The 22411-nt window shown below is 45.4% G+C and overlaps 2 protein-coding genes across 2 annotated transcripts in view; both read left to right on the top strand.

The window, feature by feature from the left end:
• ABHD10 (abhydrolase domain containing 10, depalmitoylase) overlaps positions 1-6067 on the top strand; it is a 14237-nt gene extending 8170 nt beyond the window's left edge. The window contains exons 4-5 of the mRNA XM_081815562.1: positions 2457-2525; positions 4947-6067. Coding sequence (XP_081671688.1) covers positions 2457-2525; positions 4947-5291 — 414 coding nt within the window. The 3' untranslated portion in view covers positions 5292-6067. The remainder of the gene's footprint in view (positions 1-2456; positions 2526-4946) is intronic.
• Positions 6068-13033: 6966 nt separating this feature from the next.
• TAGLN3 (transgelin 3) overlaps positions 13034-22411 on the top strand; it is a 13267-nt gene continuing 3889 nt past the window's right edge. Inside the window, exons 1-2 of the mRNA XM_006740937.3 lie at positions 13034-13387; positions 14536-14710. Coding sequence (XP_006741000.1) covers positions 13208-13387; positions 14536-14710 — 355 coding nt within the window. The 5' untranslated portion in view covers positions 13034-13207. The remainder of the gene's footprint in view (positions 13388-14535; positions 14711-22411) is intronic.

The following is a 22411-nucleotide window of genomic DNA, read 5'->3' as shown; positions in this document are numbered from 1 at the left end:
CGCCTGGGTGGCTCAGTTGGTTAAGCGACTGCCTTCGGCTCAGGTCATGATCCTGGAGTCCCGGGATCGAGTCCCGCATCAGGCTCCCTGCTCGGCAGGGAGTCTGCTTCTCCCTCTGATCCTCCTCCCTCTCATGCTCTCTGTCTCTCATTCTCTCTGTCTCAAATAAATAAATAAAATCTTTAAAAAAAAAAAAAAATTTCTTTTTTTTGCAACATTTTCTTTATTAATCACATTTACTTAACTTATCATACATTGTGATCTCTTTTTGTACCTCTTATTCTTATTTTTGGCATATGGGAAATAGTACTTATTCTTTTTTTTTAAACATTTTTTATTTTTTTTAAAGATTTTTATTTATTTCTTTGACAGAGAGAGAGAGAGCGAGAGCAGGAACACAAGCAGGGGGAGTGGGAGAGGGAGAAGCAGGCTTCCTGCCGAGCAGGGAGCCCGATGTGGGACTCGATCCCAGGACCCTGGGATCATGACCTGAGCCGAAGGCAGACGCTTAACGACTGAGCCACCCAGGCGCCCAGTAGTACTTATTCTTATGATCATGTTAGACTTGGCTCATCAATTATGAAACTTTTTTTTTTTAAGCCTGAAAGCAGGCTCAGAGCCTTTCTCAGTGGAGCTCTCCAAGTACACATTATCAGTGGATCAGAATTAGCACACAGGAGTTGAGATTTGCCATTCCTGTCTTAGACACCTAGTTGGCATTATTTTCTACTGCTAATTCTCACTTAAAAAAAAAAACAAAACGTGCTTTTCATTACTAGCATGCCCTTTCAGCAAATCATGATTGAAATGAGGTTTCTGAAATGAATGAAGGTAATTTATTTGTTACACTTCATTATTGGACATATGTTTAAGCACTTCAGTTGTCTGCAGGGGTAAAGAAATCATGGGTCATAGCTGTTTATTTTGGTATATTTTGTTACTGTTTTGCAACCAGTTGAGTTCTCTGCATGTCTTTTTCCTAAGGATCTAGATGTCACCTGTGGGACTATGATCCTGGTAGGACTGAGGCACAGAAAATTTAAGAAAAACAGTTGAGTAGTGGTTCAGAAAGTGTTGTCCCAAGGCCAGCAGCGTCAACATCACCTGAGAAGTTGTTAGAAATGCATGTTCCTGAGCTTTCCCCGAGACACTGGGAGCGCGGCCCAGTGATCTGTTTTAACAAGCCCCTCCAGTGAAGTTGGAGAACCACTGCTCTAGAGAGTGGACGAGCACATCGAGGAGGAAAGGAAATAAAAAGGAGGAAAAGAGCACATGTAGTTTTGAATAGTAGAGTATGGTTGACTTTGCCTCAAGTTCTGCACGGATACATACCAGTGCCATATATTACCTGTTCTAAGCTTATTTCTCAGTCCACATTCTTCTCAGCTTCTTAAGAAATGGCATTTTCTGGGGGCGCCTGGGTGGCTCAGTCATTAAGCATCTGCCTTCGGTTCAGCTCGTGATCCCAGGGTCCTGGGATCGAGCCCCGCATCGGGCTCCCTGCTCAGCGGGAAGCCTGCTTCTCCCTCTCCCACTCCCCCTGCTTGTGTTCCCTCTCTTGCTGTGTCTCTCTCTGTCAAATAAAATCTTTAAAAAAAAAAGAAAGAAAGAAAAGAAAGGGCATTGTCTGCATCTGCAGGTTCTATGTCATTTCCTCTGAGGGCTGAAATTACAAAGCTGGTCTTCTTTGTACTTACCTCCTATTTCTGATTTTTTGTTTGTTTTCTTAGTTGTTTTTCATACATAGTTGCTCAATGTTCTCATGCTGCTAAATTCTCCTACCATTGCATCTTTCTGCATATAAACTTTGAACCCTTTACCCCATCCTCTAACTCAATTAAATAGTGTTTCTCCTGGTAGGAAATTATTTCAAGAGCATAGCAGATTGGGAAGGAGGTGATTAAATAATTGTTTCGTTGTTGTGATGCTAAATGACAGGATCTTTGTACATTTCTTTTTTTGTGTGTCTATCCCCATCACTCACGGAGGATATGATAGATATCCCCTAAGTGACTGAGAAGATCTATAGCCTGCAAGTCAGGGCATGTCTCTGCGAATCCTAAATCAGACCAGCAAATGGTTGTTAACAGAAGAATGTTAATTTAAAAGCATATGTAAGGGAAGAGCAGGGACACTAAGACCACTGTCTTTTCACAGAAGCAACTAGCTCTAACAATGGCAAGGCAGTGAAAGTGGTGATTTTTACTATCATCTTTAGCCCGGGCATTGTTAACACTCAGCATTGCTTATTGTGTCGGAACTGACTCTAATGATGTCTCCCTCTTTGAACACTAGAGGCCATCAGACAGGATGCACAGCTGTTTGGAACACAAGCTTCTCAACCACATTGCCTTGCTGTGGTTTCTTCTAGCTGTATGACTTAGTGTAGAGTGTACATTTTCTTCGGTTAATGGTGTTTTTTGCTATTTCTGAACTTTTTGTTTTTGGGGGTTCAGTTACATATAACATTCTGTGAAGGGAAGTTTGTTCTTCAGATGGACAGTATTCATTCAATTCGATGGCAGGTAACAGCTGGGTGGGGGACGGGGATACTTAAAATGCAGCTGTTCTTAATTACGTCTCAGTAATTACCACCGGTTCCACTTCATCGAATAACCAGTGAAACTGAGTTCTAATTACTGAAATTAGAAATTTAGTAATTATCCTGAGTACTTTGAGGACCACTGAATATCATTTTTGGCCTAAATATTCAGTTCCCATGTTTTAATGAAGAAAATGCCTTGATATTAATATAGATTCGTATATCTTATAGTTTTTTAGAATTTCATTAATTTCAAATCACTTGAAGACATGTTTAGGAGTATAGCTTTCAGATACACAGCTTTTTCACTGAATCAGTAAATCGTTTTGCAATTTTAAAAAATACATTAAAGTACCTAAATACATAGATTATATCATACATATTTTACTGTTTAAATTCTTGCTTTCCTTTCATATTTGCAGTAAATTAACATATTTTAAACATGGAAAAATCATAGTATCTTCACTGAATATTTATTATTTTTAAGATTTTATTTATTTATTTGAGAGAGAGAGAGCATGGGGGTTGGGAGGGTCAGAGGGAGAAGCAGACTCCCTGCTGAGCAGGGAGCCCGATGGAGGACTTGATCCCAGGACTCCAGGATCATGACCTGAGCCGAAGGCCATCACTTAACCAACTGAGCCACCCAGGCGCCCCTCTTCACTGAAAGTTTAAATACAAAAATTTTCAATATATTATATTTGGTTTTTCTTTCCTTATATTTTTCCTTATTTTTGATAAGATGTCCACCTGTTTTTCTAGTCAGAAATGCCCTTAATATGATACGGTTGCAAGAGCCTTAAAAATATTTACGTCTTGATATTTTAGTTAAAGTTCTGATAATATTTCCAAATAATTTATTATATACAGATAAATCTTTGTGCTCAAGATGTTCATGGAAGTACCCAGCAGTGTGGAAATAGTTAATTAGCATAGATCCGGTATAATGGACTACTGTGCAACCTTTGAAAACTTCATAGAATTTTTTTAAAACCCAGATATTATGTAGAAATACAGCAATGTAGAAAACTCTATGTGAATGTGTAATAGATATCCATTTTACGTATTACATATATAAAACCAAATACATGGAGAAAAATACTGGAAGGAAATGAGCCAGAATATTAATGGTTGTTGTATCCAAGAGGTGGGATTATGTGTGATTAATTCTTTTTATAATTTCTATATTTCCCATGTTTTCTGTGATGAGTATACGTTACTTTAATTAGAAAAAATTTTTAAGGGGTGTCTGGGTGGCTCAGTCGGTTAAGTGTCTGCCTTCGGCTCAGGTCATGATCCCAGGGTCCTGGGATCCCAGGATCCTGCTCAGTGGGGAGCCTGCTTCTCCCCCTCCCTCTGCCCTTCCCCTGCTGTGCTGTCTCTCTCTCTCTCTCTCAAATAACTAAATAAAATCTTTAAAAAAAATTGTTTAAGACAAATTATAATCTAAAAAGTAAAAATTCTTCAAGAATCAAAAGATACCAGTGTTTCATCTTAAGGGAATAAGTGTGGAAATGATTTCCTTGTTCAGTTTTCAGGAAGTATTTGGAAGACTTCATTGTCTTCCAAAACAACACATTTTTTTCTCATTCCCTAGGACTCTGGAGGGCAAAAACAGTGCTTTTTTTTTGTAACATTTAACCTGAAATTCTTTTTCTTTTTTAAGATTTTATTCATGTGAGAGAGAGTGAGCAAGAGAGAGAGAGCACAAGCAGGGGGAGAGGCAGAGTGAGAGAGAGAAGCAGACTCTCCACTGAGCTGGGAGTCTGATGCGGGGCTTAATCCCAGGACCCCAGGATCATGACCTTAACCGACTGAGCCACCCAGGCACCCCTAGCCTGAAATTCTATGTTTGTTTGTGCCAGAGTAACTACTGTCTTATTTTTCATTTTTAGTTCTAGGCTTGATTCTTTTCTCCCCTTATTCCATCCCTATTTTAGTAACTTCACGTATAGACACTTTCAGTTTTGTGCTTTTGAAATCTAAACAATTGTTATTCCTACGATTTGGTTTTATATATTATGAATGATTTTCTCCCCTTCGTTTTCCCTTTCATTTGGGGTGAAGCAGCACCTGATTTAAGATGTTACCTGATGAAGCTAAATCTAAGTTTGAATCCTAGCTACGAGAGTTGTTACCTTTCATTTTAAATGTGAAATTTAACTTCTCTAGGCTCTAATACCCTCTTTTGTAAAAATGCAATAACAATTTTTATCCGGATCTTATGAGATACTGTGTGTAAAGTGCCTGTCACAGTACCTTGCATAGTTTTAATTATTGATAATTAGCATTATTACATTTTTATCTCTTTTTTTCCTCTTCTAGGACTGCTTTTCTTAGACTGTTTAAGACTATTGTGTGTGTTAGTGTTGCATACATTTATTTTCCTCATTTTCCCCAATAGGTCAAAAAGGAAGTAGAGATGAAAGGCGTGTGGGCCATGCCATCAAGGTACAGTGAAGAAGGAATTTATCACATTCAGTATAGTTTCATTAAGGAAGCCGAACACCACTGCTTGTTACATAGCCCTATCCCAGTGAACTGCCCCATACGATTGCTCCATGGCATGAAAGATGACATCATGCCTTGGCATACATCCATACAGGTTGCTGACCGAGTGGTCAGCACAGATGTAGATGTCATCCTCCGGAAACATAGTGATCACCAAATGAAGGAAAAAGCGGACATTCAACTCCTCGTTTACACTATTGATGACTTAATTGATAAGCTTTCAACTGTAGTTAACTAGAATCACATTTTTAGTTGGTATATAAACTCATGGATCCAGAAGATTGGCAGAGGGATAACAAATGAAAAGATCCCCATACTTAGGTTTTTTTCCTCTTGTCTCTACTTTGTAAATATCACACGAGTATTTATTTAATGATGTATACAAATGATACAAATTGTGAAGAAGGTACAAGCTGCTGTTTGGAAAATTTTCTCCTTCCTTCAATCCTTGACTTTTTTTAATAGAAGTATAGTTGACACACCAGTGTTTTGTAATAGTTTCAGGTGTACAACACAGTGATTGAACAGCTCTATATGTTATGCTCCGCTCACCACGAACGTACCTGCTACCTGCACTGTGCGGGCCTATTACAGTCCCATTGACTCTATTCCCTGTGCGCTAGGTTTCATCTCTGCGACTTACTCATTCTGTAGCTGGAAGCCTGCACCTCCCACTCCCCTTCACTTACTTTGGTTCATCCCCCCCACCTCGTCCCTCTGACAGCCACCAGTTTGTTCTCTGTATATATGGGTCTGTTTCTGCTTTGTTTGTTTATTTTGCTTTTTAGGTTCCACATAAAAGTGAAATCATATCATATTTGTCTTTCTCTGTCAGACTTATTTCACTTAATCTAATACCCTCTAGGTCTATCCATGTTGCACTTTTTTTTTTAATTAAAATATTTCTTTTTTATTCAAGAGATGTTTACCTGCTAAATGCTTATGTTAACCGGGACAGCTCTTAATTGTGTTCTCTTCTACTTAGAATTGTTAATAAAGCTGGAATTTTTTGTCTTTTGTTGGTGTTGGTCATACACGGAGATTTGTAAAATTGCTTCTGATTTTAAAATGCAGTTCACAAAATATAGGACAGTGAAAAAATCTGAAATGATCAGAAAAAAAGTCTGAAGCATAATAAAGTTCAAAAAGTAAGGCTATCACTTTATATATTCTATTCTGCATGTTATATTTGAACTTAAGGTTATCCTTTTTTTAAAGGCTCAAAACTTTACAGTAATAGAAAGGAAATACATCATTTCTAAATGTTGGCTTATATGTCATTTAAATGGGGGGACTTGATCTTAATGATGTAGTATATTCTAAAGAGGCAGTTAATTTTTATATATTATTGCCTGCCTGCAGAAACATTCCTTTTCTATTAATATGTGCCTTAAGTACAAATAGCCAGATGACTGTCATCTATGACAGAGGGCTTTCTGAAGTGCAGAGATAGTAAGAAAATATGAAATGCAATTATTACATAGGTGTTTTTTGAGAACTAAAATGGGCTTGTACAGTAGTGAGCCTTGATATTACTGAGTTGGTGTCTTTCAGCTTTTAAGTTTGGTTGGATTTTATTTAACCTGCTTAAGTTATGTCTGTCAAGGTAAAACAAATTGAAAACATATATAGAGAGAAAATCGTTGGGATAAAATTCCTGTGCCAAAGAAAGCTAACATAGTTTTCTGAGGCTTAGCCTCAGAGAGACCAGCTTACAAGGTGAGCCCTTGGCTGGTGTCTGGGAACTTGGCTTTTAGGAGGTTTCCACCATTCCCAGAACAGGTGAAAGTGGCTCACTTTGCCTAAACTGTATGACCAGTATGGTTTGTGCTGAACACCTTTCCCTCTGGGAGTCTGGAACTGTGATAGGTGCCAGGCAGAGGCTGCCTAAGTGGCCAGCTCCCAGTACCTGGACACTGAATCGCACAAGCTTGCCTGGTGGACGACATTTCTCGTGTATTGTCACAACTTATTACTGGGGGAATTTCAGCTCATGTGGCATGACCACTGGGAGAGAATTCTTGAAACTTGTGCCTCATTTCCCCAGACGTCACCTCAGGTGTCTTTTTCCTTTGCAGATTTTGTTGTGTACCCTTTCACTAGGAAGTCCTAACTGTGAGTAAAACTAGGTGCTGAGTCCTGTGAGTCCTAACAAGTCATCGAAGCTACACGTGGTCTGCAGGACCCCTAACACAGATACTAAAAAGATTAATGCCTTATAGGACTACAATCTATGAGTTACACTGAACAGAAGTCATGGACCAAATACACACAAGTCACACACGTGCCGCGGTGCCTCGTGCTAGCGTGAGTTGATGGCCGGTGGCAGGGTAGCTATTCCAGGGCCTGCTCCGCCCAGACACTGCTAGGCACGAGGACTCAAAAGATGAAGAGAAAGTGGCCCTGCCCATGGGACTTTTCTGGAGCTAAACGTCGTAATAAAATGTAATGAGCACGAGCAGAGATTTGTAGCGTTCCTGCAGAGGCATGTGCAGAGAGGTTAGCGACAGACTGTGCGGTGTGGGTTTAAAATCCCTGCTCACCATTTATAAACCCCGTAATTGCGCAATTTACTTAACCTCTTTGACATTTTGTCAGCCATAAAATGACATAAAGCTAGATAATAAAGCATAAGGATTCGATAAGTACAGTACATTTAGAACAATGACACATACACAAAGGAGTCACGATCTTTTCCCTTACAATGCACTGAGCAGAGTCCGGTGAGAAACTGGTGGGCATAATGTGTGGGGGTTAGGAAGAAAAGAGGTAAGGAAGCGAGCAGGGCTTTTATGTAAAGCACCTTCCTCTCAAGATGCTAACTTGGAAGGTTAGTTGTGTGGTATCATTTCAAATATTCAGAGGTTAGAAAAGGGGAGGAGAAGAAACCTTCACTATCTGAAGATAGGAAAAGCCATTTTTTGGGGGGTTTTTTTAATATTTTATTTATTCATTTGAGAGAGCACAAGCAGGGAGAGAGGGAGAAGCAGACTCCCCACTGAGCTGGGACCCTGACATGGGACTTGATCCCAGGACCTGGAGATCATGACCCGAGCTGAAGGCAGATGCCCAACTATCTGAGCCACCCAGGTGCCCCTGGAAAAGCTGTTTTAAAATTTAATACAGCTTTGCAGAGGGTAACATCACAAATTCCAAATGATTTTGTATCAGTGAGATCATGTATTACAGTGCATTGTTAATTACTTTAGTGGGGCTTTTTCCCTGTTTTTCCCCAAAGCCCTCTTTTTTTTTTTTTTTTCTTTTCTAAAACCACTCCATGCCATGTATCCAGTGACATGGAAAATGCTTGAACAACCAGCAGCCCCTGAGTGCCTTATCCTCTGGAACTCCTACATTATTTTAAAAGTGACATGACCCTTCTAAACAATCTTAGCACATGGAATGGAGAGAGAGAAGGCGAAGGCCAATGATAAGGAAAGCTAAGTGAGGCCACAGAATAAATTCGCTTTTGCTGCATCTGTTGAGCTTAGAGGCATCTCCAGACACAAATCTAAACAGTATGCTGTTCTCTGAGCAGCCAATAGAAAGTTCTGTGTGGAGGAGAGGAGGGGAAGAGCCTTGGGCAAGGCTGAGCTTTACAAAGCATGGAGCTGGCAGGGAGAACATGACCAGCCACACAACGGGTCAGTATGCCAAATTTTCATTAAATTTGAAACTGTTAAAAAATAAAACCTAAACGGGGCGCCTGGATGGCTCAGTTGTTAAGCGTCTGCCTTCAGCTCAGGTCATGATCCCGGGGTCCTGGGATCGAGCCCCGCATCGGGCTCCCTGCTTGGCGGGAAACCTGCTTCTCCCGCTCCCACTCCCCCTGCTTGTGTTCCCTCTCTCGCTGAGTCTCTCTCTGTCAAATAAATAAATAAAATCTTAAAAAAAAAAATAATAAAACCCAAACAACTAAGAAACTCTTAATTTCTGAAGGAAAGAAGAAGATGGATGGAATTTAAATACACCTTTTAAAGATCCCCTTTATATACACATCTAGTCATGTTTAATTTAGAAACGTAGTCATGTGGTATGCATAGTTGGTTTGATTAAAAAAAAAATGTGCTGTTGTACATTTAAAGAATATGCCTAGAAAAAGCAGGCAACTTTTCTTTTTTAACCAAATGTGTCTTTTGAGGAAATTATCCTTCCAAACATTTGGGCTCTCCCTTTTCTTGGGCTTTCAGGGTTTTGCTGACAGAAAAACTCTCGTCTACTAAAAAAATTAAAAATAGTAATACAAAGCCCAAATGTCAGTTTCCCATTTCCACCTCTCTGTTTCTAACACGTTTCTCACTGGCTCCTCTGTGCTCTCAAGAACAGCATTCTGTTTTCACCTTTTTGCTAGAACTTAAGCGCTTTGAGATTCTCGTGTATATACCAACCTCCCTGAGGTCAGGAGTTTTGCTTTGAAATTGTTTACCCCAGAGCATCTCTGACCAAGCTGTGGCAGCTCCTTTGCTGGCTCCTCCTCCTTACCACTGCATTAATGTTAACTTTCTGGTGAATTCTGACCTTGGCCTTCTTCTCCTGCTACTTACCTTAAGCAACCACACCCATGCTCCTAGTTTTTTGAGGGGCAGAGGTCGAGAGAGAATCTCAGGCAGACTCCCAGCTGAGCACAGAGCCCGATCTCACAACCCTGACTGAGATCATGACCTGAGCCGAAATCAGGAGTCGGACGCTTAACCGACTAAGCCACCCAGGCGCCCCGCCACACTCCTAGTTTTAACCGCTACTTGCATGCAGATGATTCAAGTCCATTCCTCCATTCCAGACTTTTCTCTTGAGCTCCAGACTCATAAAACCAACTATCCAATGAACTGGGATGGATCGTGGGCCTCCCAGATGCAGTAAGTAAAAACCTTGTTACCTCTCCCCTATATGGACCTCCCGAATATGAGTCCCCTTACGATAAATGGCACCACATTAACCCATTATACAAGTCAAATATGGGGTCATTCTGATCATCTTTTTCTTCACCCACATCAATCGGATGATTCTCTTTCCCTAATAAAAAACTCAAATTGTCTTGCATAAGTTCAGTGGCCGGCAAAGCCAGTAAATATTTAACAGCTAGCTTTCCAGAAAAACAAAACAAAATAAAAACACCCTGATTTATAAATTTGCCAACATCCATGGCATAAATATTTCATTAATGACTGGTTTGAAGCTATTGCTGTCACTGAATACAACAAAGCTGGGGAGAAATGGCCAGTAGCACACCATTATATAGTAAATACACCATATAGAGACAATAAACATAATATCCTCAAAAGTACATGTAATAGTAAAATGAAGCAAAATAAATAAGGAAGTGATCCATTTTGAGTATTTAACATTTGTAATTTAATTATAAGTTTATATAATTTAATTGCTTATAATGGCTGAGTGACAACTGGCTCTCACAATTCCTGAAAATTTAACCATGGGCACTTGCAAGCAGGCTACTTTATGGTCTAGAGCCTCTTTGACAGCCAAGCCATATTTTTCTCCCTGTATGTCTCTTCTCTTTAATCCTATGCTTTGTTGATACTAGAACATTTTCACCTGCCTAATGAAGCTGTCTTTGCCAGCCACGTTCCTGACGTTCCCAACCCCTCCTGCTTCACCCCGTTCACCTGACAAACACCCACTCATCTTTTGAGGCTTAAAGTCATCTCATTTATAAACCTGTTCCCCAATCCCTACCCCCTTCTTCTAGGTATCATTGTACCTGAGTACCTTGTGCATATTTTTAGCATGACACCTGGCTAGTATTTATTGTTTACAAGTTTAACTTTGCTTCTAGACCATGTTGCCATGTCTTGTGCATTTTTGTACTCAAATACATAGGCCCTTTAAAAAAGTTATCGAGAAAATTAATGCTAATACTAGTAGACACTCAGTAAATGTAGAGTTGAGCCCACTTCCCCCAGGGATCAAACATTTTTTTCTCTAAAGACTTCTTGTAGATTGCTGGACACTCTCTGCCACTGTATCCTCTCCAGAACCATGAGCTCAATCATTCACTTAAAGCACCCCAACTATTTTGTCATAATGGAAAGAAATCTTTGGGTACAAATGATCTGCAAAGCACAGAAAAGAAAGAAAGAAAGAGAAAGAAAGAAAGAAAAAAAGAAAAAAAGAAAGAAAAGGAAAGAAGGTAAATGTACATGTACATCTTTTAGAATTGTTTCTAGCTTTATATAACAAACCAACCTCTTCCTTAGAGCAATTCCAGCCACAGAGAAAGTAACATGCCTTCTGTTTGGGCCTCTGTTTCCTTAGTTGCAAGTTGGAATTGACCTTACTGTTGCCACCCAAGATGCAACTCAGTGACTTCCAAAATTCTGCTGACAATTTCCCTCTCTAAACTCTTCCCCAAGCCCAGTTCTGTTGTCTTTAGAGCTGCTTCATCTGATGATTCCATACAGCATCAAGATCTGCATTAGTCTGTCCTTTCTGTGCCTTTTGCTAAACCCAGTGCTCTACTAAAAGCGGGTTCTCTTACAACCCTCTGTGTCTCAGAGTTCTCTCTCTTTGCCTTCAGCTACTGACCACTAAGTCTTTTCTCAGGCAAACCACCCACATGTCTACTAAGTGATTACATTTCCACTAGTCCAGGCCTCAGCCAGCAGATTTCTCTCAATACATGTATTATTTAAGGAGTCATTCCCTGCCTAGCTTCCAACCAATTTTTCACAGAGACAAAGATTACCTTTGCACATACCGGAATTGCTTTATCTAATATGCCGGAGTCAACTGAGCAATTCTCAGGGGAAAGAATTCTATTTGATTCCTCTCCAGCTCAGTACTGCTACAATGACGCACTCAAAAAATACTTGCTGAATGAACCAAAAGAACACATGTTGGGGTGTTTTTCTCATGAAAAGTACCCAGAGACTGGCACAACACCAATGAGACCTTACCCCCAAGTGGCTTGCAGGCTAAGAAGGCTGATTGCCCAGCTCTTTGGCAGTTTTAAAATTTTCAGGCCAACCCACGTCTAAGTTGATTTGTCCTGAGGTCTTGTTTGACTATGCTACACTGGTAGCATGTCAGTGGGGCCTGCCAGGTCCTTAACTAAAATAAACAGATGAAATGTTCACAAGCTATCAAAACCTTTAGCTCCGTGAGTTTCGGAGCGCATTGACACTGAGCTCGGTTTAACTGATAAAACATGCTCCTGGTATCTTTCGATTAAAAATAGCATTAAAAAAGGTGCATTCTTTGGATAAGTCAAACTGAGGCACAAGAGTTTCCCACCAGGATGGAAATTTCTGGATGGAATCTGGCTGGCAGCTGAACAAGTGAATGGTTGCAGCTCTCAGCCCCTCCCTCCCGTCCAGCCAGACAACTGTTACCTCAGGGCAGAGGGAAAGTGGTTTGGCAATCCCGACAGATGGACAGCTGACAGAACGGACCCTCCCCCAGGCCCCAGGCCCCAGGCCCCAGGCCCGTGCAGCTGCGTGCTGGCCTGGTAGACAATCAGCCGTCTCCCCCCGAGGAGGGGAAAGAATTGTGCAGCCAGAAAGAAGCTCTCAGCGGGAGGGAGGCGGCGGGCTTGAGTGACATGCGGGAGGGCCGGCTTTTTGGAGGGCTCTTAGCAACGGCCCCGGTTTGACCCGCGTCAGCCAGGAGAAAATCGAATCAGTCAGTGTACCACTCTTCCAGGCGCCATGCAGCATCAGCAACTGAACGTCAAGGCGGCCTGCCTTCCTGCCTGTTAAGGACCTGCTCTCTCCCAGGCCAGGGTCCCCGCCTCTGCGAAGCGCTTCTAGAGAGGGGGAGCCACGACCACCACCCAGGCCCCGGCTGCCTTAGGTGGTGGTGGTGGTGGGGGGTTCGGCCTCGACTGTGAGTCCGTGCGCATCATCTCATCTCATCCCATCGATAGGCGGGACCTAGAGGGGCGTTCCGGCCCCCCTGGACCAGCAGGGGCTTCATTCTAGAGTCACTGGCGCGTGGCTGCGCTTTTCTTCCGCGTTGGTAGGTGAAACCCCAGTGGCTTCATTGGCTCCTTGATTTAAACCACGCCCGGCTTTCTGCCCGCTTTGCTGTTGCTGCGGGGCCGCCCAGCCCCGCGCGTCCCAGCCCCGCTCGCAGGGAGCCCGGGGCCGCTGCTGCCTTTGTGTGGATGCGGCGCGTGTCCTCTCTTCTCTTCCAGAGATGGCTAACAGGGGCCCGAGCTACGGCTTAAGCCGAGAGGTGCAGGAGAAGATCGAGCAGAAGTATGACGCGGACCTGGAGAACAAGCTGGTGGACTGGATCATCCTGCAGTGCGCCGAGGACATAGAGCACCCGCCCCCCGGCCGAGCCCATTTTCAGAAATGGTTAATGGACGGGACGGTAAGGCCAGGGCGGTCTTGGTTGCTGGGACGGCGGGCTGGGAAGCCCTCCAGGGCTTTCTCTTCCAACGCCAGGCTGCGGGAGGAGCTGCGGCTGCCAAGCTCTGTGTCTCGCGGGGTGGGCATGGGCATGCCTTTATTTCTCCAGGTTGAAGATCTGGACTCCCCGCACAATTCCCTAGCTGGCTTAGAGGATTCTCCACCCACCCGAGACGTGGCAGCTCCCTCTTAAGTTGTTGCCGAATTAGAAGCCTTTTTGCTTTTTTCCCCGTGGGAATAGAGATAAGGATTTCCCTTCGATTTCCCCAGCCTGTTGGCCCCTCAGCTCTGGGAGGATTATTCCTTCCCCCCCGGGAATGGGTTAGTTACAAAGTACAACAAAGGAAGGAGTCAGGAGGACTAAGCACCTGGCCATCCTTCCCTTCCTCCCCGGAGCCCTGCAGCCTGGGGCTGCTGAATGTCTGTTGAAGGCATGGGTTCTCAAGAAACTGAAGGGAATCCTTATTTGAGAGCTGCTTTTCTGAGCAGAGGCTCTGGTGCGTTTGGGGGTTGGGGACGGCTGATCGCACCAGCCCATGTTTTCCCCAGGCTGTGATTTACTGTTACGTAACAGCTATTCCCCACTTCTGTTGGGTTGCCCAGGACTTGGGTTAGGGGCATCTAGGAGGATGGTACCCGGTTCAGTTCTTTCATACATCATTGGCACATATGGGATGAATTATTGAAGGCTGATTCTGATCTGCCTTTTGATAGAAGATATAATATTAGATCCTGTTATTAGACCTCCCTTCCCTCCCTTGAAAGTCTGCAATCACGGCCTCATCACCACACATTGTTCCCTATTTGTAAACATTCTTCCCGCACCCCCACCCTCCAGAGAAAGGAAGCCCGGAGCAAGGAGGGAAGGGGATTCCTAGGCTGCAGGCCCCACTGCAGTGGGGAGCAGCCCTGGGAGTGAGGCCACCTGAGTCTTTGGGATTTGGCGTGGGAACCTGGCCACCCAGCCCGGAGCCAGCGCCTTCCTAGGGCGCAAGACTTGCCTCTGCCCAAACCTGTAAGCTGCGCCCTGTAGGGCCTGGATTCACTTTTCGTACGTGACGGGTAAATACAAGGGAAACATTGATTTTTGTCTCCCCTTTCTCCCTGTAGGTCCTATGCAAGCTGATAAACAGTTTATACCCACCAGGACAGGAGCCCATTCCCAAGATCTCTGAGTCAAAGATGGCTTTTAAGCAGATGGAGCAAATCTCCCAGTTCCTAAAAGCTGCAGAGATCTACGGCGTCAGGACCACTGACATTTTTCAGACAGTGGATCTATGGGAAGGTAAACAGCCTTCGGGCCTTTGGGACTGCGCCCTCCATCCTCTCCACTTTGCCCATCTCTTTGTGAAACCTGCTCGCCATGTTCTTCCCCGGGCCTGCGTGTGCCCCTGCGGGGGGGTGGGAGCTGGGGTGGGGGGCGTTATCCACCGTGACCCAAGGGCACTGTTAGCCTACCCCTTTGTGATATTCTATTGAAAAGGGTCTCCTCCTCTGAGGGAACGCACTCCCTGAGGACATGGCAGGGACCTCAGCAAACTAGTGTGGAAAAGAGAGGACTCCGCGGAGAGGAAGCTAAAATGGTTACATGGATGTCTTTTATTCCTGCTACCCCTCCCACAACGTAACTCTTGCCGAACAAATGGTAGCTACTGGAGGAGAAGGGGGGTGGTAAGCCTGCTTCTGACTCACCAGCAGCAGGGCTTTCAGACAAAGCTGCCGGGTGCCGTTGTGTCATTCAATCTGAGAAATCACGAGCATCCCGACCTTTTACTAAACTATTGTCGGAGGGCTTGGGGACTCTACCTTCCAGATATGTATTCCACTCAGAAAGTAGGACACGTGATTTTTTCTTTCACATTTGTGACTTCACTTAAGACGTGTTATGAGGCATAAAAATCAAATCCCGTTTCTGGACGTATTTAACAATCCAGTGTTATTGGGGAAAATGATGTGACTGGAGACACTGCCCAAGAATTTGGGACCCATGGGCATAGGGCCTAGTGTGCCCCTCGAGCCCAAATGTGTGTGGCCCTCCGTGCAACTGTTTCACGTGAAGCCGGCCAGGCTCTGGAGATACAGAACAGCTCAAGCGGGCCTCTAGGCCTGCTCTGCTCCCTCATGCTCGCTGGCCCTGGCTGTTGTCAGTGGTCCAACCAATAGGACACCCAGGGAAGTGGCATTTCCTGTTTCCTTCACATTCGAGTTATTAAAGTCCTAAGACCCTGGTCAGGTTACCTGTGTTTTGCCATTACTGAGAAACTCAGATATCCAGTCCTTCGGGTCAGGCCATGGGACTTCGTGGATACTTATCTCCACATCCTCATGGATGTCACAGTTGAGGCTTGGTTTTTGCTCTTTAGATCACAACTGGGATGATTTTCCCAGCTAATAAAGATAGCCACTGCTTATGGATAGTTTTCCATCTAGGAGGCATGGTGCAAGGACTTTACTGTGTAATGCCAATCAGTTCTCCTACAATTCTATGAGGTGTTATTATTTTTCCCATTTCATAGAAGACGATGCTGAGGCTTGCCCATAATTACTTGTTACATCGTATGGCCAGTAACTAGCAGCAGAGCCGGGGCTCAAACCTGAACTCTGATGCCGGAGAATAGGGCCTCGACTAGCGTGCCATGCCACGCTCTGACCAGGAGGCTGTCTCCTTCACCTACACCAGGAGCTGGGCTGTTGAGTCCTAACGGTGACTGAGGAGGATGAAGATGAGGAGGAGGAGTCAGGGCTGTGTGGGACACAAGGATGGAGCCCCTGCATTAGGGGGTTCTTGTGAATAGAAGGGTGAGTCCCTCCCCAAGTACAGAAAGTAGGAAGAGGATGAAAGTGGGAGATGGGGACCCCGAGAGTGCTTTCCTGTCTTTACGTGACTGAGGCTATTCTATTTGCCTTTCCACGTTTATCAAAGACCACACAGGGAAACTTTATATCCCAGAGGTGCTGGCAGTGAAGAGGAGGGGTGGAGGGAGCAATGGTTCCTGATTGACAGAGCAGGGGGAGGTCTACACCACCTGCCCCAGCCCTGTATGTTCATACTTCTTAAGGGAAAGGGGGGTCAAGAAGCAGGAGTGAGACTGACTATGGTAGCCCGAGGTAGGGTAGTGGACAGGCAGGCTCCAGGCCGCGTTAATGCTCCTAGAAAACAGGAAACGAGGCAGACACCGAGGAGTCTCATCCCCGGGGTGGGGGGGATGTATGAAGCTTGAAAGGAAAAGAAGGGGACTCACTCCAAGGGTTTGTGACTGACCTGGTTTAGGTGGCCGTGGCTGGCAATAGAAAAGCGGATGCTTGGGGGTGCCCAAATGGCCTCTGGTGGACCCTCCATGGGAGACTGAGCACTGACGTTCAGGAAGAGTCTTTCTAAGCATTAGAGGGGATGCTCAGGATCACCGACTGAGGCTCAGGCCGGAGCTGGTTACCATACAGTGGGGCAAGCGGTGGGAAGGCGGGTGGCTTCGGGCAGAGGAGGGAGGGGCCGAGCGGGCCTGGAGCAAGGTCAGGGTGAGACCCGAGGGAGGAGGCTGGGTCCTTTCTGCCAGAGCCTGCTGTCGCTCCTGTTTGGGGAGGAGCAAGCTAGAATCAAAGGGACGCCACCAGGCAGGGTTGGCATGTGTCTGCATGCCTATGAGGGTGTACGTGTTTACATATACAGCTATTGAATTAGCCATTTGCTTAGCTTCCTGCCACACTGTCCCCACTGTGCCGACTGTGGTTTTCAGTTTATTGCCATTCACTCCCGATTCCACGCACTGTGGGTGTGGAGGCCGTGGCTGCCACTGGTCCAGTCCTCCTTGTCTGGGGACTTCTCTTCCTCCTCTGCAGGCATTTTATGCTCAACAGCTCTCTGCCCCCTGCCCCCCATCTTCCCTGCTTGGCACCTTCCCAGTAGCGGTCGGTTGCCCACGGCTGCCCAGTGACTCCATGTGGCTCTGATGTTGTGGATGAATAAAGCTGCAGGAGCCTCGGCTTGCCAAGTGCCTTCTCACTTAGGGTTCCATTTTTTTAGAGAGGCAGAGGCCCTGGATGGACCCATTGTCCTGAAGCCCCTTTTTAGATGCACAGTGAAATGTTTGCAGTGGACTTGGGAGCTACCAGAATAAACGGTTCAGGGCTTTGAAAAGGAACCCAGAGCTAAATGGCCCAGAAAACAACCCAACCACAGGGATATTAGAGACAAAGCTACTGAAGTTCCCCTGGGAGGAAGCTGGGGTCGAGCAGTCCCTCTCAGGGCTGGGGAAGAAGCGAGGGCCGAGGGCCGCTTAGAGGACTGAAGAAGTTCTTCTCTTGGAGGATGGAAGGTCAATGCCTGGAAGGTTCTGGCTTTGCCATGGGCGCCCGGAAGGGGTAGGAGTGGGACTGTCTCAGCTGTCCGTGACTCAGGAGAGCATACCGGAGGTTCGGCATCTTTCCTGTGGAGAGAAAGTGGGCGGGAGAAAAGGGAGGAGCAGGAAAAGGAGGTGTGTGTGTTTGTGTGTGTGAGAGAGACAGAGACAGAATGAGAGAGAACACATGAGAGCTAGGGAATGTGTGGGTCAGAAAGACACAAAGAAAACTTACCCTGGAAGCTAGTAGAATGCAGATTTCTGAGTCAGAAATTAGACTGCCTAGTTCACACCTCGACTCCACCACCTATCAGTTAACTTTTCTAAGCTTCGGTTTTCTCAACCGGAAGAACGGGTATTAGTGTCTATTTTATGGGCTTGACATGGGGATGGAATGGGACGATGCCTCAGAAGTGCTTAGCATAGTGGTTGGCAATCATAGAGCGTAATGTATGGTGGCAGTGTGAAAATTACTGCTGTCATTCGCCTGTCCTGTTGTAGGACAAATGGACAATGAGGGCAGGAGGAGCAGGCTGGAAAGGCACATATTCTGTCTTGGAACAGATGGACTTCATGAATGGTTTCACACAGAAGCCGGTAGGGTTGCCTGGATGACATTTGCCCCCTGTCATGGGTGGTGTCTTCCCTGCATCGGCCATTCTCCAGCACGAAGGGACGAGCTTTGCACGCCCCCTTTTGACTTTTTTCTCTCTCGTGGTCATTACCCTCTTGACGTCTTTCCCTGCAATATGTCGCTTTGCCAATTACAGACCCAGGAGATCTTGGTTCAGTGGAAGGAGCATGAGTTTGGAGTCAGGTAGATGGGTTAAAACTATTTAGCTACATCCCAGCTTCGTGAACTTGTTCAAGGGCTTGGCTTCTGAGAGCCTCGGTTTCCTTCTCTATAAGTAGGTCTAGTGCCTTCCTCAGAGGGTTCTTGTAAGGACTAAACGTGTACAATGCCTAGCACAACGCCTGGCTAGCAGACACCTAATAAATGTTGGCTTCTTTCCCCTACTACAAGCCTGCCAGCAACTAACCTTTTGTTTCCTTGGCATCCCCACATGGTGAGCAAGCGTTAGGCAGGTAGAATTCTAGAATGCCAGAGTGGGCAAGACTCAAAGATCAGTCCAGTCTGATGACTTCTCTCAGTAGTCCTACTGACAGGGATCCTGGACACATGGTTTCACCCTGCCTCCCTGTTCCCCTTCCGGGATGACTGGGAGTTAGGGAGGAGTGTGGTTCCCACCGGGGGTGGAGTACCTGGAAGGTCCAAATATACTCTCTGGGGAGGCACCATTGTGTGTGTCACTCCTTAACAGCAAGAGCAAAGAAACATTTCACCCAACTTGAGAGACATTTTGGGATCTTGTGAGGTACCTGGAGTGACTTGAGTCACCACACATGCCTGCTGCGTGCAGCCTCCTTTCCTGTCAGAGCAACCTCAAGCGCTGCCTGCTCGTGATCGTGGTGGGCAGGTTTTTCACTCAGCAGCGGTTCCCAGCCTCCAGCGTACAGCAGAATCAGCCAGCAGGCTTAGGAAAACACAGCCCCAGAGCTTCTGAGGTATTAAATCTGGGGTAGGACCCGGGAATGTGCATTTCTTACCAAATCATAGGTAACGCTGCTTTGGCTGGTCTGGGAACCCCACTTTGAGAACCACTGCCCGACAGAGTGTCTCCAGGAAGGCAAGCAACAAAAATTCATAAAACTCACAGAGCAAGCCCAATCTATTCTCTGACATTTCTCCTTTGACCGTAGCAATAGTTCCTCTACCTTGAGGAGAGAATTGGGGTCATGCCTAAGTTATTACTCAGGGAAAAAAGAAATGGTTCCAGAAAGATGAAAAAGGTCAGTATTCCAGAAGTAACAAAGATGAGTCAAGACTAATAAGAAAAAAAGGACTAAAGAAAAGACTAAAAAAAAAAAAAAGGAAGTAGCTCTGAAGCAAAGAGTTTGGGCTATAAATTGTAAAAAACTTTTAGTATTAAAAGTAGAGTGTCCAGTCTGACTTTACCCGCCCAAATGACCTTTCTCTGGTCTTTTTTATTTCCCTTTTACCCTTCCGATTATTTTTTCTTCCCAAAGACATGCATAAGATATCATGAAAGCAACAACAACAAAAAAAATTCAAGAGAACAAAATCCCTGTTGAAGTATCCTTATGGTAGTAGCACTCAAACTTTATGGGTATTAAGGATCCCTGGTGGTGGGACGCCTGGGTGGCTCAGTTAAGCATCCGACTCTTGATCTCAGCTCACGTCTTGGTCTCAGCTCAGGTCTTGATCTCAGCGGCCTGAGTTCAAGCCCTACATGGGGCTCCACGCTGAGCATGGAGCCTATCTACTTAAAAAAAAAAAAAAAAAAGTCCCGGTTGTGGGGGCGGGGACCTGACAATACAGAACCCTTGGCCCCACCCCCCAGAGGTCATCATTTCATAGTTTGGTGCTTGGGGAAACACCGCCCTGTGATAATGCAGCAAAGAGGGCACACCCAGATGTCAAGACTCTCTGAGAAAAGGTCTGCCAGGTGAGACAAGGGAAGCTACCATACTACACCACTGTCTTGTTTCCCACAATTGCAAGTCTAATATTAGCCCCTCCCATACGAGTCCAGGTCACCTTATCAAAATGCTGAGCTGTTCATGGACATTTGGCACCTCCTATTCCCTGTGTCACTTCCCATTTTAACGGCCAGTGGTCTCATTTTTAGGTCACCACCAAGGACTCAGCATCTAGAAAATTCCCAGCACTTTCCTCTAGTTGGTACTTCTTTCAGGACCGTTTTTCTTCTTTTTTTTTTTCTTGGAAGAAAAGCCTTCAGCAGTGGTTTTCGAGCTGTCTTGCCAAAATATCTAGGGGTAGCTTTTAGGGAGCAAAGAGATTCCATGCTGCCAGGATTCTGAGCTGGCTCCCGACTTGGATCAGAGCCCTTCTAATTATTGACTTTACCATTTGATTTTGGGGAAGATAGTTCTGATGGGAGGAGTTATTGCTTAAGGAATATTACGTAGTAACTTACCATGTGCCAGACATTGCAATGTTTTTCAAAAGTGAAAAACCAAAGTGCTGGAGCAATGGTGCCTATCCATCTGGCTATAGCAAAATCATCCCAAGAGATTGTTCCAGAATCTGAATTTTTAAGATTCTCAGATATTTCTGATGATCAGTCTAGTTTGAGGGTCATCATGTTTCTCAGACTTGCCTGATGGTGTAAATTACCTGGGGAGCTTATTAAAAATATGAACTTCCAGGCCTCCCCCCAGGCCTGCTGAATCCGTCTCTCAGGGGAATGATGTCAAAATGCATATATATTTTTTTAAGATTTTTTAATTTATTTGTGAGAGACAGAGAGATTGAACTCACAAGCTGGGGAGTAGCAAGCAGAGGGAGAAGCAGGCAAAGGGAGAAGCAGGCTGAGCTTCTCCCACTGAGCAGGGAGCCCGATGCGGGACTCGAACCCAGGACCCTGGGATCATGACCTGAGCTGAAGGCAGACGATTGACTGAGCCACCAGCCATCCCAAAATTCATATTTTTGAGGAGATCTCCCCCACAGCATCCCATAAATAGTCCAAGAGGCTTGGGAAACCTTGTTCTGAAGTGTCATGCTCTAGGCAGGTGGTGCCAAGATTCACAGATGCTCCGTAACCTCACTGCTCCTCTAGACATTGAGTATGTGACCCCCCATTACAGAAGTCAGCCTCTGCAAATGGCTCCCTCCCTCCAGCAGTCCATGCGGAATTCTGAACTGGTAAGAGCCAGGAGGCTAGAAAAAGGCCCTCATGCCATTCCATCAATCCGGGAGTCTGTTAGGGACGTCTGTTAGAAGGCTAACTAGACATGATAGGAAAGCAAGCTAGACAAGTTAGAGAGACAGATTTCTGCTCATAGTGTGACTCAGAATCTTGGCAATGATGAACTTGATTGGCATGCTGATGGGGGACTCTAGGCCCCAACTCTTCCTCCTGCTTTAACCTTATTTGGGTGGAGGCCTGGAGAAATTATTCCAGGCAAAAACTCTCAAAGACTTTATGGCCCTTGGGGTCCAAGGACCGTGACCCAGTTTTGTCCCCCCCAGTGCGTTCCCTCTAGCCTGGCACTGAAGCAGCTACTGCCACTCCTTCGGATCATCTCTGATCACCAAGGAACGTGGCACCCCAGCCGGCCTGCCATGGGGCCCCCTGGGAGATGGTGGCCTGGTGGACTGTTTGTGGGCTTTGCATTTGGACACCTGAGCTAGAGCCAGGCTCTGGTTTACTTGCTGAGGGACTCTGGGCACGCTCGTTAACCTCCCTGAATGAGTGTTCCCATCCCTCCACTGCAGGCAATAATGTCAGTTCCACTGGGTTGATGTCATGTATAATAAAGTGTCTAGCCTCTAATTTATATCAAATCTCTTGCCTTGGGACCTTTCCTAAGAAAACTTCTCCAACGTGTTCCGGTCAAAAACACCCCCTTCCCTAGCTTCTTCTGCCCCTGATTGTGTTGTGGCTCCCCTTCCCGCTCTCCAGGATGAGGGTGGGCGGGTTCCTGGCTCTCTTGCCCCCAGCGTTGTCCCCTCCTCCTGCCTGGGTCCATGCGGTATGCCCAGCAGGCAGCGCCATGTGACGGAGGCCGGGGCTGTGCTCAAACACAGCCCGCCGCTGCGC

Source organism: Leptonychotes weddellii, chromosome 1 (assembly GCF_054177405.1).
Source record: "Leptonychotes weddellii isolate Sample4059 chromosome 1, ASM5417740v2, whole genome shotgun sequence".
In the NCBI taxonomy this organism is placed as follows: Eukaryota; Metazoa; Chordata; class Mammalia; order Carnivora; family Phocidae; genus Leptonychotes; species Leptonychotes weddellii.
Note: the sequence above shows the minus strand (reverse complement) of the source record. Positions and strands in the feature narration are given on the sequence as shown.